This window comes from Oncorhynchus gorbuscha, linkage group LG19 (assembly GCF_021184085.1).
Source record: "Oncorhynchus gorbuscha isolate QuinsamMale2020 ecotype Even-year linkage group LG19, OgorEven_v1.0, whole genome shotgun sequence".
Classification (NCBI taxonomy): domain Eukaryota; kingdom Metazoa; phylum Chordata; class Actinopteri; order Salmoniformes; family Salmonidae; genus Oncorhynchus; species Oncorhynchus gorbuscha.
This window is the reverse complement of record NC_060191.1, coordinates 24,152,290-24,165,766: the sequence shown is the minus strand read 5'-3', so window position 1 is coordinate 24,165,766 and position 13,477 is coordinate 24,152,290. Positions and strand designations below refer to the sequence as shown.

The window sequence follows — 13,477 nt, the reverse complement described above, 5'->3', positions numbered from 1 at the left end:
GGAGCTTTCCTCTGACATCGCCTGGTATAGAGGTCCTGAATGGCAGGGTGCTTGCCCCGAGTGATGTACTGGGCCGTACTCACCACCCTCTGTAGCGCCTTGTGGTCCGGTGCTGTGCCAAGTGGTGATGCAGCTAGTCAAGATGCTATCAATGGTGCAGCTGTGGATCTTTTTGAGGATCTGAGAGCCCATGCCAAATCTTTTCAGCCTCCTGAGGGGGGAGAGGCGCTGTCGCTCCTTCTTCACAATGATGTGGGTGTGTTTAGACCATGTTAATTCCTTAGTGATGTAAACACAGAGGAACTTGAACGTTCTCGACCCACTCCACTACAGCCCCATCGATGTGGATGGGGGCGTGCTTGCCCCTCTATTTCCTGTAGTCTACGATTAGCTCCTTTGTCTTGTTGAGGTAGAGGTTGCTGTCCTAGCACGACACTGTTAGGTCTCTGACCTTCTCACTGAAGGCTGCCTCGTCGTTGTTGATTAGTCCTACCACTGTCGTTTCGTCAGCAAACTTGATGATGGTGTTGGAGTTATGTGCAACCACACAGTTGTGGGTGAACAGGGAGTACAGGAGGGGACTAAGCTCACACCCTTGAGGGGCCCTCGTGTTGATGGCCTTCATTGCAGATGTGTTGTTGCCTACCCTCTCAGGCAGTGAGGGCGGCCCGTCAGGAAGTACAGGATCCAGTTGCAGGGGTAGATGTTCCGTCCCATGGTCCAGAGCTTGATGATGAGCTTGGAGGGGACTATGGTGTTGAATGCTGAGTTGTAATCAATGAACAGCATTCTTACATAAAGTAGGTATTCCTTTTGTCCAGGTGGGTGAAGGTTGTGTGGAGTGCAATAGAGATTGCGTCATCTGTGGATCTGTTGGGGTGGTGTGCGAATTGGAGGTGTCTGGGAAGATGATGTTGATGTGAGTCAAACTAGCCTTTCGACGTGGCTATAGCTGTGAGTGCTATGTGGGCGGTAGTCATTTAGGTAGGTTACCTTGGTGTTCATGGGCGAGGTCTATTGTGGTCTGCTTGAAACAAGCAGATCACCCAGTCGTTTCTGCTATGGAGAGCAATATCTTCCAGTCATTCTGGCCACATCAATGCCTGCGCATAATTTGTGACATTGTCAGACAACCCATCTATAAGAAAGAGAGTTTGAAACCTCTCTGCCAATAAGAGCTAGTTTTCAGTTGTCCCCTTCCCACTCAGACCACTCCCAGACAGTCGTTGCAAAAGTCTTGCTTGAGAAATTGTTCTTTGGTAAGAAGCTATTTGTTTATTTTCAATTAAAATGGTAGAAAATAATCACAGTAAGGTACTTAATTGTTTCCCAGAAATGACTCAGTATCTCTCTCAATCTAGTCTCTGCCATCTCACCCCCTCACATAAACCATGCTGTCTGTCCTTTTTTTCCACTGTTCTCTGACCTGAAATGGCAGACTCCCTGTCTCCAGGCTGTCATCTGTGTTCAGAAGGATTGTCCTCTTGAGGGAGGTGGGACTATAAACACACAACACTTTGTTTCAAAGGCTGCAAAGTAAATGCAATTGTCTTGGAAGCAGTGCAGTTTGTCACTTTAACAGGAGACTGGGAGCTGAAGAGAAGAAATCGATTGACTATTTAAGGGATATGAAGAAAAAAAATATATACGTATATATATACAGTGGGGAGAACAAGTATTTGATACACTGCCGATTTTGCAGGTTTTCCAACTTACAAAGCATGTAGGGGTCTGTCATTTTTTATCATAGGTACATTTCAACTGTGAGAGATGGAATCTAAAACAAAAATCCAGAAAATTACATTGTATGATTTTTAAGTAATTAATTAGCATTTTATTGCATGACATAAGTATTTCATACATCAGAAAAGCAGAACTTAATATTTGGTACAGAAACCTTTGTTTTCAATTACAGAGATCATACGTTTCCTGTAGTTCTTGACCAGGTTTGCACACACAGGGATTTTGCAGGGATTCTGGCACACTCCTCCATACAGACCTTCTCCAGATCCTTCAGGTTTCGGGGCTGTCGCTGGGCAATACGGACTTTCAGCTCCCTCCAAAGATGTTCTATTGGGTTCAGGTCTGGAGACTGGCTAGGCTACTTCAGGACCTGGAGATGCTTCTTCCGGAGCCACTCCTTAGTTGCCCTGGCTGTGTGTTTCGAGTCATTGTCATGCTGGAAGACCCAGCCACGACCCATCTTCAATGCTCTTACTGAGGGAAGGAGGTTGTTAGCCAAGATCTCGCGATATATGGCCCCAACCATCCTCCCCTCAATACGGTGCACTCGTCCTGTCCCCTTTGCAGAAAAGCATCCCCAAAGAATGATGTTTCCACCTCCATGCTTCACAGTTGGTATGGTGTTCTTGGAGTTGTACTCATCCTTCTTCTTCCTCCAAACACGGCGAGTGGAGTTTAGACCAAAAAGCTCTATTTTTGTCTCATCAGACTACATGACCTTCTCCCATTCCTCCTCTGGATCATCCAGATGGTCATTGGCAAACTTCAGACAGGCCTGGACATGCGCTGGCTTGACCAGGGGGACCTTGCGTGCGCTGCAGAATTTTAATCCATGATGGCGTAGTGTGTTACTAATGGTTTTCTTTGAGGCTGTTGTCCCAGCTCTCTTCAGGTCATTGACCAGGTCCTGCCGTGTAGTTCTGGGCTGATCCCTCACCTTCCTCATGATCATTGATGCCCCACGAGGTGAGATCTTTCATGGAGCCCCAGACCGAGGGTGATTGACAGTCATATTGAACTTTTTCCATTTTCTAATAATTGCGCCAACAGTGGTTGCCTATTGTCCTGTAGCCCATCCCAGCCTTGTGCAGGTCTACAATTTTATCACAGCTCTCTGGTCTTGGCCTTTGTGGAGAGGTTGGAGTCTGTTTGTTGGAGTGTGTGGACAGGTGTCATTTATACAGGTAACGAGTTCAAACAGGTGCAGTTAATACAGGTAATGAGTGGAGAACAGGAGGGCTTCTTAAAGAAAAACTAACAGGTCTGTGAGAGCTGGAATTCTTGCTGGTTGGTAGGGCTGTGCGGTCCCCCAAATAAATGCCACCACACACCATGACTGACCCACCGCCAAACCGGTCATGCTGAAGGATGTTGCAGGCAGCAGAACATTCTCCACGGCGTCTCCAGACTCTGTCACGTCTGTCAGGTGCTCAGTGTGAACCTGTTTTCATCTGTGAAGAGCACAGGGCGCCAGTGGCGAAATTTGCCAATCTTGGTGTTCTCTGGCAAATGCCAAACGTCCTGCACGGTGTTGGGCTGTAAGCACAACCCCCACCTGTGGATGTCGGGCCCTCATACCACCCTCATGGAGTCTGTTTCTGACCATTTGTGCAGACACATGCACATTTGTGGCCTGCTGGAGGTCATTTTGCAGGGCTCTGGCAGTGCTCCTCCTGCTCCTCCTTGCACAAAGGTGGAGGTAGTGGTCCTGCTGCTGGGTTGTTGCCCTCCTACGGCCTCCTCCACGTCTCCTGAGGTACTGGCCTGTCTCCTGGTAGCGCCTCCATGCTCTGGACACTACACTGACAGACACAGCAAACCTTCTTGCCACAGCTCGCATTGATGTGCCATCCAGGATGAGCTGCACTACCTAAGCCATTTGTTTGGGTTGTAGACTCCATCTCATGCTACCACTAGAGTGAAAGCACCGCCAGCATTCAAAAGTGACCAAAACATCAGCCAGGAAGCATAGGAACTGAGAAGTGGTCTATGGTCACCACCTGCAGAACCACTCCTTTATTGGGGGTGTCTTGCTAATTGCCTATAATTTACACCTGTTGTCTATTCCATTTGCACAACAGCATGTGAAATTTATTATCAATCAGTGTTACTTCCTAAGTGGACAGTTTGATTTTACAGAAGTGTGATTGACTTGGAGTTGCATTGTGTTGTTTAAGTGTTCCCTTATGTTTTTGAGCAGTATATATGTATACCCAGGCATTACTTTAAATGGCTTAGAGCTTAGACTAGTACCCATGCACATTGACTCATTGTAACTCGTTATTGTTATTCACTGCGTATTTATTTCTCGTATCAATAAAATAAATACAAATAAAAAAAGAAACTGCATTGTTGGAAAAGGACCCGTAAGTAAGCAAAAACCGTTCAAATGTTATTTTGATTTTATTTTACTTAGACTATCTACAAGACAAAACATCTACCTTTGTGTTCGATTGTTTTGTGATCGATCTACTGAAATTACTTGTGAACTGTAGTTGCCATTTGTAGTGTTCTATAGAAAAAAGTGTTCTAGTCTCTGTGTTGTGTGACTCTATCTTGCTGACCTGTGCCCCACTTATCTCGACCAGTGGCTTAGCCAGAAATTTGTTGTTGGGTGGGCCTGCAGAAATTGGTCTGGGCCCCCAATTTTATTTTATACATTTTGCCATGGAACAGAGACAAATGTGCAGTTTATAGCTAATCTCATGCTATTCTACACATTTTGGCATGTTGCTGTTTTAAAGAAAATTTCCTGCAATTCTACACATTTTGCCATAGGATAGAGAGGAACATGTGCAGTTTTTTTTAGCTCATCTCATGCTATTCTACACATTTTGCCATGAAGCTGAGAGAAAATGTAGGATTTTTAAAGCTAACATATAGGTGTGTTGACTGTAATAAAGGCACTGGATTATGAGCTGTCTTGTTTGCTAAATGAACAAATGAAATAGGTAGTGGCATGGTGCATGTAGCCATAGAAGCACAGTGACATATGCCTCAATGCAGTCATATTCGTTGCTCATTGGGGGTGTGGCTTTCAGTTCTTGTTGGCATGTGATGTCATTCCATGTCATCTGTTCCGTTATATTTAATCAAATCTGACTAACCCAGTGTACTGCTTGCTATGAATTCTGATTGTCTTTTTACCTAAATATGCAAACACTATGTTCCATTTGGAACACTGAGAAAAGAGCATAAAAAAACATACATTTTTAAAATAAATAATACAAAATCTGAGTGGACTTTTTTGTTCTGATTGGACCCACCCAGGCTCTACCTTTCCTACACCTCTGATCTCAACACTGCTTGCAGTCACAATGTGGAGGACATTGTTTACAACCACAGGGCCTCTATTCAGGACAGGTATTTATGTGCAGATGGGAACCCGTCAGGATCCTCTTCTGGACGCTAAAGGACAGACACTCAAGCGAAAACAAGCATAGGGTAGCATAGCTATCTACATTTACACTGCCAACCCCAACAATGCTGTTGTTTTCCCAAAGGTGTTCATTTGGGATATTTCACATTGTAAAAACATATATAATAATAAATCTATCATGTACCTTGGACAAATAATAAAATTATATTATCTCTGATTGACTTGGCTTGTAGGTGGGTCAGCACAATTTATGGTAACATGGTCGATATCTTTGTTTTTGTCCCTGTTATCACAGTTCATTTTAGAGACATTACCTCCTTATCGCTATGAACACAACAGAAGAAACACAAGTTCACAACACTGCTATAACCCTGATATATGGTAAGCCTCTCAACCCTTCTCATATTCCAGTCATGTCCAGCTGCTGCTTGCCAACCATTTCTGAGACTGTGTTCGGTCGGCAGCTAACGAGTCTGGGCGCCTCACTCTCGGAGTGAGCGCTACAGCTGTTGCTCTCGCCTAAGGGAAGGGCAGTGGTCGTGTCTCCCCCTACGTGCCTCTGGCAGCACCCCAGCCTGTCACTCAGGCGCCCCAATAGCCGCATCAGTGCCAACCTCAGCTCCCGGCAGCGCAGGGCATACAGCAGTGGGTTGACGGCTGAGTTGACCAGGCACATGGTGCTGCAGAAAGCAAAGGCCCTCTGCTGAATGCGCACGAGCTGCACCGAGACGTCTGCCAGCATGAAGGAGAGGGTCGGCAGCCAACAGCCCACCATGATGAGCAGAATCAGGCCCAGGGTACGTGCCAACCGAATGTCCAGTCGCATGCGGGCCTGACCACGGGTAGGCACCCTCTGGTGGCCAGTCATGGATGCCTCATGCCGATTGGCCCTCCACAGGATCAGGGCGTAGGCGCCCAGGATGAGTGACAGCAGCACCAGGATGAAGCTGACCCAGCAGGCCAGGTAGCGGTGGTCGATGTATGGGAAGAGGCGCGAGCAGGGCGGGCTGAGCTCTGTGGGGCACCTCCAGCCCATCAGAGGGAGGAAGGAGATGAGGATGGTGGCGCTCCACAGGGCAAGGAGAGCCAACAGGGCCCTGCGGCGCGTCAACACCACTTTATAACTCAACGCCTGATGTATACACAGATAGCGGTCCAGAGCAGTCAACAGAAGACTACCCACCGAGCCGGTGAACGCCATCGTCACCCCGCCCAGCTTGAAGAGGTAGGCGTTGGGGCCGTCAAGGCGGTGGAACAGGTGGAAGTCCAGGAAGCTGGTGGTGAAGAAGCAGCTGGCAAAGACGTCGGCCAGGGCCAGGCTGCCAATGAAAAGGTAGGAGGGACGCTGGCGCAGGGTGGCGGTGGCGGCGATCACACCCAGGACCAACGCATTCTCCAGGAAAGTGAAGGGTCCGGCCAGGAAACAGATGGAGCTGATGGCTGTCTTCTCCGCCTCATGCAGAACCATATAGCACTTCCGGTCCGCACAGGACTGGTTGACTGTTGACACAGGAATACAATTCAGACATCAGTGATTGGCTGCCATACAACATAAGCCAATGTGAACTCACATTACCAATCATCATCATCATAATATGTCATAGTTATTTTTAATATCAAATAATATTTAAGGAGCCGCAGTTATTGTATTATAAGTTATCCTATTTAAAATATGATGACAATATTCTAATATACATACCCAGAGGTGATGTGGGGGTGCTGCCATTGTCTTCGGACATCATGGCCCCTACAGGCTTGTCCCATCCATCCATCTCTTATAGGTCAGGGGTTAGCTCTGAGATCTACTTAGAGGTGCAGAGGGGAAATGTATGAACATTGTTCTCATACTGTATTTACCCATAGAAATTCAGATTGGTCACAAGTCATCAGACAGTACCACATATGACCACTTGATAAAGACATTATCTGATTACTTAAACAGAACTTCCTGAATGGTGCATCTTAAATTGTACTTCCTTTTCGCATTCCCGTTCCTCGCTTCCTTCTCAAAACGCATCGGAGGAGACGGTCCAAGGGGAGGAACCTCTGACCCTTTCCTCCAATGCGTTGTGAGAAGGAGTTGCTGCCTAATTGCCTCCTTCCTGAATCCTTTCAGGGTCTCTTCATGGCGAAAATGTGCTAAAAAATGGCTTGTGAATGTGTTTATTCAAAACCAATTATTGTCCTATTTTCTATTTATTATCATTGATATTTTTTTTTTCTCTGCTGTAAATTGACAGAGTATTGTTTTGAGGTGATGAAACAGGTCCGTGTGTTCAAATATATTCCTATTAGAAGAAATTGAAATCCACCAAAAACAAGCTTCAGACATTCTGTGGAAGCATAACCATTTAAACACGGGGACCTGTTTGATCACCTCAAAACAATAATCTGTCTATTTACAGCAGAGAAAAATCCATCCCTTCTAGCCCACCTCAAGAGGCACGGTAAAAACAAACGCATTATCAGTAGACATAAACAGACCTTGAGGCTCTCACTTGAAGTGAATGAATTGGGTGGTGACTTCCTGAGAAAAACAAATACATATATTTTTATCATTAATGGAGACAACGATGTGATTCATAGTAAACCGCATGAGTGGGCTTGGTGGAAAGAGCCGTGCAGATGGCTTCTGGTCATCATTTCCAGCTGTTGATGGAAGTACATTAGGTTAGAAAGACAGTGTTGAGTTGGGCCTCACCAGGCCATGGTCATTAAGGTCTAGTACAGTCAGACTGAGCTTGGAAAGCATATCCTCATCCTCTCTATGCACTATAGCAAGGGTCCCAAATTACATTAAGCCATGGGCTGAATTTCTTCATGAGCGGATGGTCGGGGGTCCCGAAACATAATTATAATTCATTTGTACTCTGCAAAGTGACCTCAAGTAGCCCAAATAGATACAGTATTTGACAAAAATAAAATAATTTCAAACCTTGATTACATTGGGATATGATCGCATACACTGAGTGTACAAAACATTAGGAACCCCTGCTCGTTCCATGACTTAGACTGAGTGCCATTCAGAGTGTGAGTGGGCAAGAGAAAATGTCTAAGTGCCTTTGAACTGAGTATGGTGGTAAGGTGCCAGGCGCACCGGTTTGAGTGTGTTAAGAACTGCAACGCTCCAGGGTTTTTCAAGCTCAACAGTTTCCCGTGTGTATCAAGAATGTTCCCCCAAAGGACATCCAGCCAACTTGACACAACTGTGGGACACATTTGGCCAGCATCCCTGTGGAACACTTTCGGCACCTTGTAGAGTCCTTGCCCTGACGAATTGAGGCTGTTCTGAGGGCAGAAGTGGGTGCAACTCAATATTAGGAAGGTGTATGTCTCTCTATATATGCGTGGGAATACTTAGGAACATATTTCCAAAATGAAAATATCTTTGAGCTGATTTCCTAGTGATTTTACGGGTCAAAGTGGAAATATTGCAGCGTTAATCAAAGCTCAGAATGCTTATATTCTTGATCTGACTGAGTTCTAATCGCGCTTGCGTTTATGGGAACAAGTGGAATAATGTTTGCTTGCGTCACCCTGGATTTGCCTCCCTGAAGTGAAACCAACTACCCCAGCTCGCAGTCTGCTCAATAGGCAACTAGTCTAGAGATTCTGCTGACATTGTGCAAACTCACTGCACACCCCTCTACTCCTCAATGCAGAAGTGCAGAATATGTCATTTGTTTCCTGTGTACACACTTTGTCTCCTGAATACAAACCTACATGCTGCCTTGAGAACCTTTAGGATCTCAAAATGAAGTTAGTCGGCGCTCTGAAGTTGAGCCAGACCAGGAGGAAGTGGGCCTACCTGCGGCGACAGGTGTGGTAGAGACTTCCAACGTTTGCTCTGTGAATCCTGTCGGAGATTATTTTGATCCGGTTAGGAGTGAGATTTTTGGAAAAAGTGGATTCCTGCTTTTTGGCTGTTCTGCCAAGCTGGGTAAAGGACAAACTGGGAATGGTTAGATCTGTGATCTGTGAAATCTTTTTTGTGCATCCTCAGCCCAGAGGAAGCGGGCGCAACCTGTGTAGTTGTCACGCCCTGGTCAAAGTATTTTGTGTTTATCTTCATTTATTTGGTCAGGCCAGGTTGTGACATGGGTTTTTGTATGTGGTGTGTATGTAGTGGGATTGTAGCTTAGTGGGGTGTTCTAGGTAAGTCTATGGCTGTCTGAAGTGGTTCTCAATCAGAGGCAGGTGTTTATCGTTGTCTCTGATTGGGAACCATATTTAGGCAGCCATATTCTTTGGTTGTGTTGTGGGTGATTGTCCTTAGTGTCCTGATGTCCTTGTTCTGTGTTAGTTTACACAAAGTATAGGCTGTTTCGGTTTTCGTTACGTTTATTGTTTTTGTAGTGTTTGTGTTTATTCGTGTCTACGTTGTTTCTTAAACATGTATCGCAATCTACACGCTGCAGTTTGGTCCGACTCTCCTTCACCACATGAAAACCGTTACAGTAGTGCTTTGCTCTCTGGAGCAGGGCGCCGCTAAAAGGAGTGATCAGTGGGGTAACGTTGATTGTAGAGGTGGATCAAATGAAAAATAATATTCCTGGTGTTTGCGACACCTGTCATTTGGTGCGACGTAGACCCGGTTGAAATGGCGAGACTGAGAATACCTTGTCTGTCTTGTTGAGCTTTGACACAGAGGTTAAGTTATAGTTGCTATTCCGTGAGGGCCTATGTTACGAACCCGCTACAGTGATTTAGGTGCCAAGAATTCGGGCATGTTGTAGAAGGGAGTTCCCACGATGTGAGAAATGTTTAGGGGGACATAGTCAGAGGAAGTGTACAGTTGGGATAAAGAAGGCACCGTGTGACAACTGTGGGGGTGCCCACGCAGCAGGTGATCCAAAGTGCCCTGTGTAAGAAAAAAAACTGGAAATATCACATTTACATAAGTATTCAGACCCTTTACTCAATACTTTGTTTAAGCACCTTGTTTAAGCACCTTTGGCAGTGATTACAGCCTCAAGTCTTGGGTATGAAGCTACTAGCTTGGAACATCTGTATTTGTGGAGTTTCTCCCCTTCTCTGCAGATCCTCTCAAGCTCTGTCAGGTTGGATGGGGGCGTCGCTGCACAGCTATTTTCAGGTCTCTCCATAGATGTTTGATCAGGTTCAAATCCGGGCTCTGGGGGCCAATTGTCCCGAAGCCAGTCCTGCATTGTCTTGGCTGTGTGATTTGGGTCGTGGTACTTGTGGGAAGGTGAACCTTAACCCCAGTCTGAGGTTCTGAGCGCTCTGGAGCAGGTTTTCATCAAGGATCTCTCTGTACATTGCTCCGTTCATCTTTCCCTCAATCCTGACTAATCTCCCATTCCCTGCCGCTGAAAAACATCCCCATAGCATGATGCTGTCACCATGCTTCACCATAGGGATATGGGCTAAAAAGTTTTAAAAAGTTTGAAATATCCAATAAATGTCGTTCCACTTCATGATTGTGTCCCACTTGTTGTTGATTCTTCACAAAAAAATACAGTTTTATATCTTTATGTTTGAAGCCTGAAATGTGGCAAAAGGTCGCAAAGTTCAAGGGAGCCGAATACTTTCGCAAGGCACTGTATAAGGTCCCACAGTTGACAATGCATGTCAGGGCAAAAACCAAGCTATGAGATTGAAATAATTGTCCGTAGAGCTCAGAGACAGGATTGTGTCGAGGCACAGATGTGAGGAATTGTACCAAAACATTTCTGCAGCATTGAAGGTCCCCAAGAACACAGTGGCCTCCATTATTCTTACATAATGGAGGCCACCAAGAGTCTTCCTAGAGCTGGCCGGCCGGCCGGCCAAACTGAACAATCTGGAAAGAAGAACCCAATGGTCACTCAGACAGAGCTCCAGATAAATACATCCACAGGTACACCTCCAATTGACGCAAATGATGTCAATGAGCCTATCAGAAGCTTCGCAAGCCATGACATAATTTTCTGGAATTTTCCAAGCTGTTTAAAGGCACAGTCTACTTAGTGTATGTAAACTTCTGACCCACTGGAATTGTGATACAGTGAATTATAAATGAAATCTGTCTGTAAAAATAGTTGGGAAATTACTTGTGTCATGCACAAAGTAGATGACCTAACCGACTTGCCAAAACTATAGTTTGTTAACAAGAAATTTGTGGAGTGGTTGAATAACGAGTTTAAATGACTCCACCCTAATTGTATGTGAACTTCCGACTTCAACTGTATATATTATTTTAAATATATGTTTTATATTTTCCTTTATTAATGTTTCCCCCCTAACCCTACCCCTTCCCTACGTGGAGTAAACTAATGGACAACAATACTTATGCTTCCACTTCCAGTTAATACATACTACATACATTTCAGACAGTATATTTTACATTAATTATCTTTTTGTTTTTTTCGTCCCAGCTTTCAGCAACCCTCTAACCCTCCCATCTGTCTTTGAAGACCATCCAGTTGATTTCTCGCTGCCATATATTTTTACTCTGTGCTGTGATGTTTCACAAAAGGTTATGAACCTTTCTATTGTCATAGTTTCTACAGATTGTACATTCAAAATGATCACCTTTTGCTAAGAATATTATTATGTTATTGATCGATTGACTATGACTCATTAAATCACCCAGCAGTGCTATTTGCAGAGTTAGCTCTCAGTAAATGTTGGATTGTTTTTTTTGTATATCGACTTAGGTAAATTAACCTACAGCAGGTGATAATGGCTGGGTTAATTTTTGTTCGTTTTTTTTTCTGTTCACCAAATATCCTTTTAAAAAAAATTAAAATTAGTACAGAAATGCAGTCAATGAGCTTCAACTTTCAAAAAGAACCTCGCTAAAACTCGAACTCTAGTTACTGCCCTGCTGTGTCTATAGAAATAGGACGTTCTTAACCACACAAATATATCACTTTTTTTTACGGCATTGCACCAGTGCCCCACTTTTTGCTTACATTTTGTTTTCATTTTATGAGGTTCTGAATGCTCATCATTCCTATTCTTTCCGTCACAAACATCTGCTTTATGAAAGTACATTTTGGAGTATGGGAGCTGGAGAAATAGGAAGTAAATTACTTTTTACAGAGACCCTTATTGACTTTAGTGACAATATTTCTAAATCTGCTTGAGGGAGATGACGGAATATATGCACTCTGCTTATTACACCACCATAGGCTTCCTCTCTCCGTGTGGACCTGAAATATGCTTTGATTGACAGTTCACAGTAGACTACTTTTCTGTTCCTCGAAGATACTTGGACCACTCATACATATCTTAATTAATGCAAAGTACACAGTACCTATTACTGAGTGGGTAATATCTTAGATTTACAGTATGACCGCAGAGACATTTCAACACATGTTGAAATATAGTGTGTCAACTGAGTTGTGACACTGCAAAAAGGCAAGAAGACTTTCACAGACTGATGTTTTAAACGGCCACTTTAAAACATGAAATGAGGTACCAATTAATAAATGCTATTAAAATCAGAACACATGGGTCACAGACTGATCTGGGTCACAGACTGAACATCAGACAGCATCATCTAACATCTATATACATGCAAAATCCTAAGGAAGAGCATGCTTTGTGCTTCAGAACCTAACAATCATGCTCTCACGTTCAGCATTTCCCTCAAAACAGGTTTCAAACATATTGTGCAAATAATGATTTGCTCTATGATGCTCAGGAACCACAAGGTAGTGTTTTTGCCCTGTGTGGGGTGGACTGTATCGTAGTATAAAATAATACAAGAATAAAGGCAGGCGCTTACCTTGTGTGGATGATTTTCTGTCAGTTCTGTTGTGGTGTAGGAGGAAGACAGACCAAACTGGTGACCTCGGCTACAGCGCCACTGAGGTCCATCTAACTCCACTCCCCAGAACCAGTTGGTGACTGAGTGAGAGTGAGTGAGGGAGAGAGAGCGAGAGAGACTGATGTCTGACCGTTTGCAGTCCCTGAAGTACTAACATGTTCATGCTTTTTGGGCTCATTCTAATGGCTGGAATGGAATCAATGGAACGGTATCAAATAGATCAAACATATGGAAACCACATGTTTGACTCCGTTCTGTTTATTCCATCCCAGCTGTCCTCCTGTAGCTCCTCCCACCAGCCTCCACTGGTCCACAGAGACATTGGCAGAAGTGTCAGCACAAATGTTGAAACATGCTGTGCCAACTGAGTTGTGACACTGCAACAAGGAAACAAAACTTACACAGACATATACATTCTAAACAGTCACTTTAATCACTTTAAACATGCAACGAGGTACTAATTCCGACAGCATCATCCCTTGACTTTTTCCACATTTTGTTATGTTACAGCCTTTATTCTAAAATTAATTAGTTTTTTTCCCATCAATCTACACACAATGTTCCATAAAGACAAAGCA

At 44.3% G+C, this 13,477-nt stretch overlaps 1 protein-coding gene across 3 annotated transcripts; it reads right to left on the bottom strand.

The window, feature by feature from the left end:
• Positions 1–4,032: 4,032 nt before the first annotated feature.
• LOC124005401 (cannabinoid receptor 2-like) lies at positions 4,033–13,064 on the bottom strand. 3 transcript variants are annotated; one of them, XM_046314626.1, is made up of 4 exons: positions 12,858–13,064; positions 7,607–7,649; positions 6,822–6,924; positions 4,033–6,622 (listed from the first exon to the last, which is right to left on the bottom strand). In XM_046314626.1, exons 3-4 carry the CDS (start codon positions 6,892–6,894, stop codon positions 5,523–5,525), a joined length of 1,173 nt encoding a protein of 390 aa, XP_046170582.1. In that variant the 5' UTR covers positions 6,895–6,924; positions 7,607–7,649; positions 12,858–13,064; the 3' UTR covers positions 4,033–5,522. The 3 variants fall into 3 exon arrangements, with proteins under 3 accessions (XP_046170582.1, XP_046170583.1, XP_046170580.1); XM_046314627.1 differs by lacking the exon at positions 7,607–7,649; XM_046314624.1 differs by lacking the exon at positions 12,858–13,064 and having other exon boundaries at positions 6,822–8,289.
• Positions 13,065–13,477: the final 413 nt, after the last annotated feature.

Coding starts and splice junctions, on each gene's coding strand:
- LOC124005401 (XM_046314626.1), bottom strand. CDS start 6,894: ATGGATGGATGGGACAAGCCTGTAGGGGCCATGATGTCCGAAGACAAT. Junction 6,623..6,821: donor CACCCCCACATCACCTCTGG/GTATGTATATTA, acceptor CTGTGTCAACAG/TCAACCAGTCCTGTGCGGAC.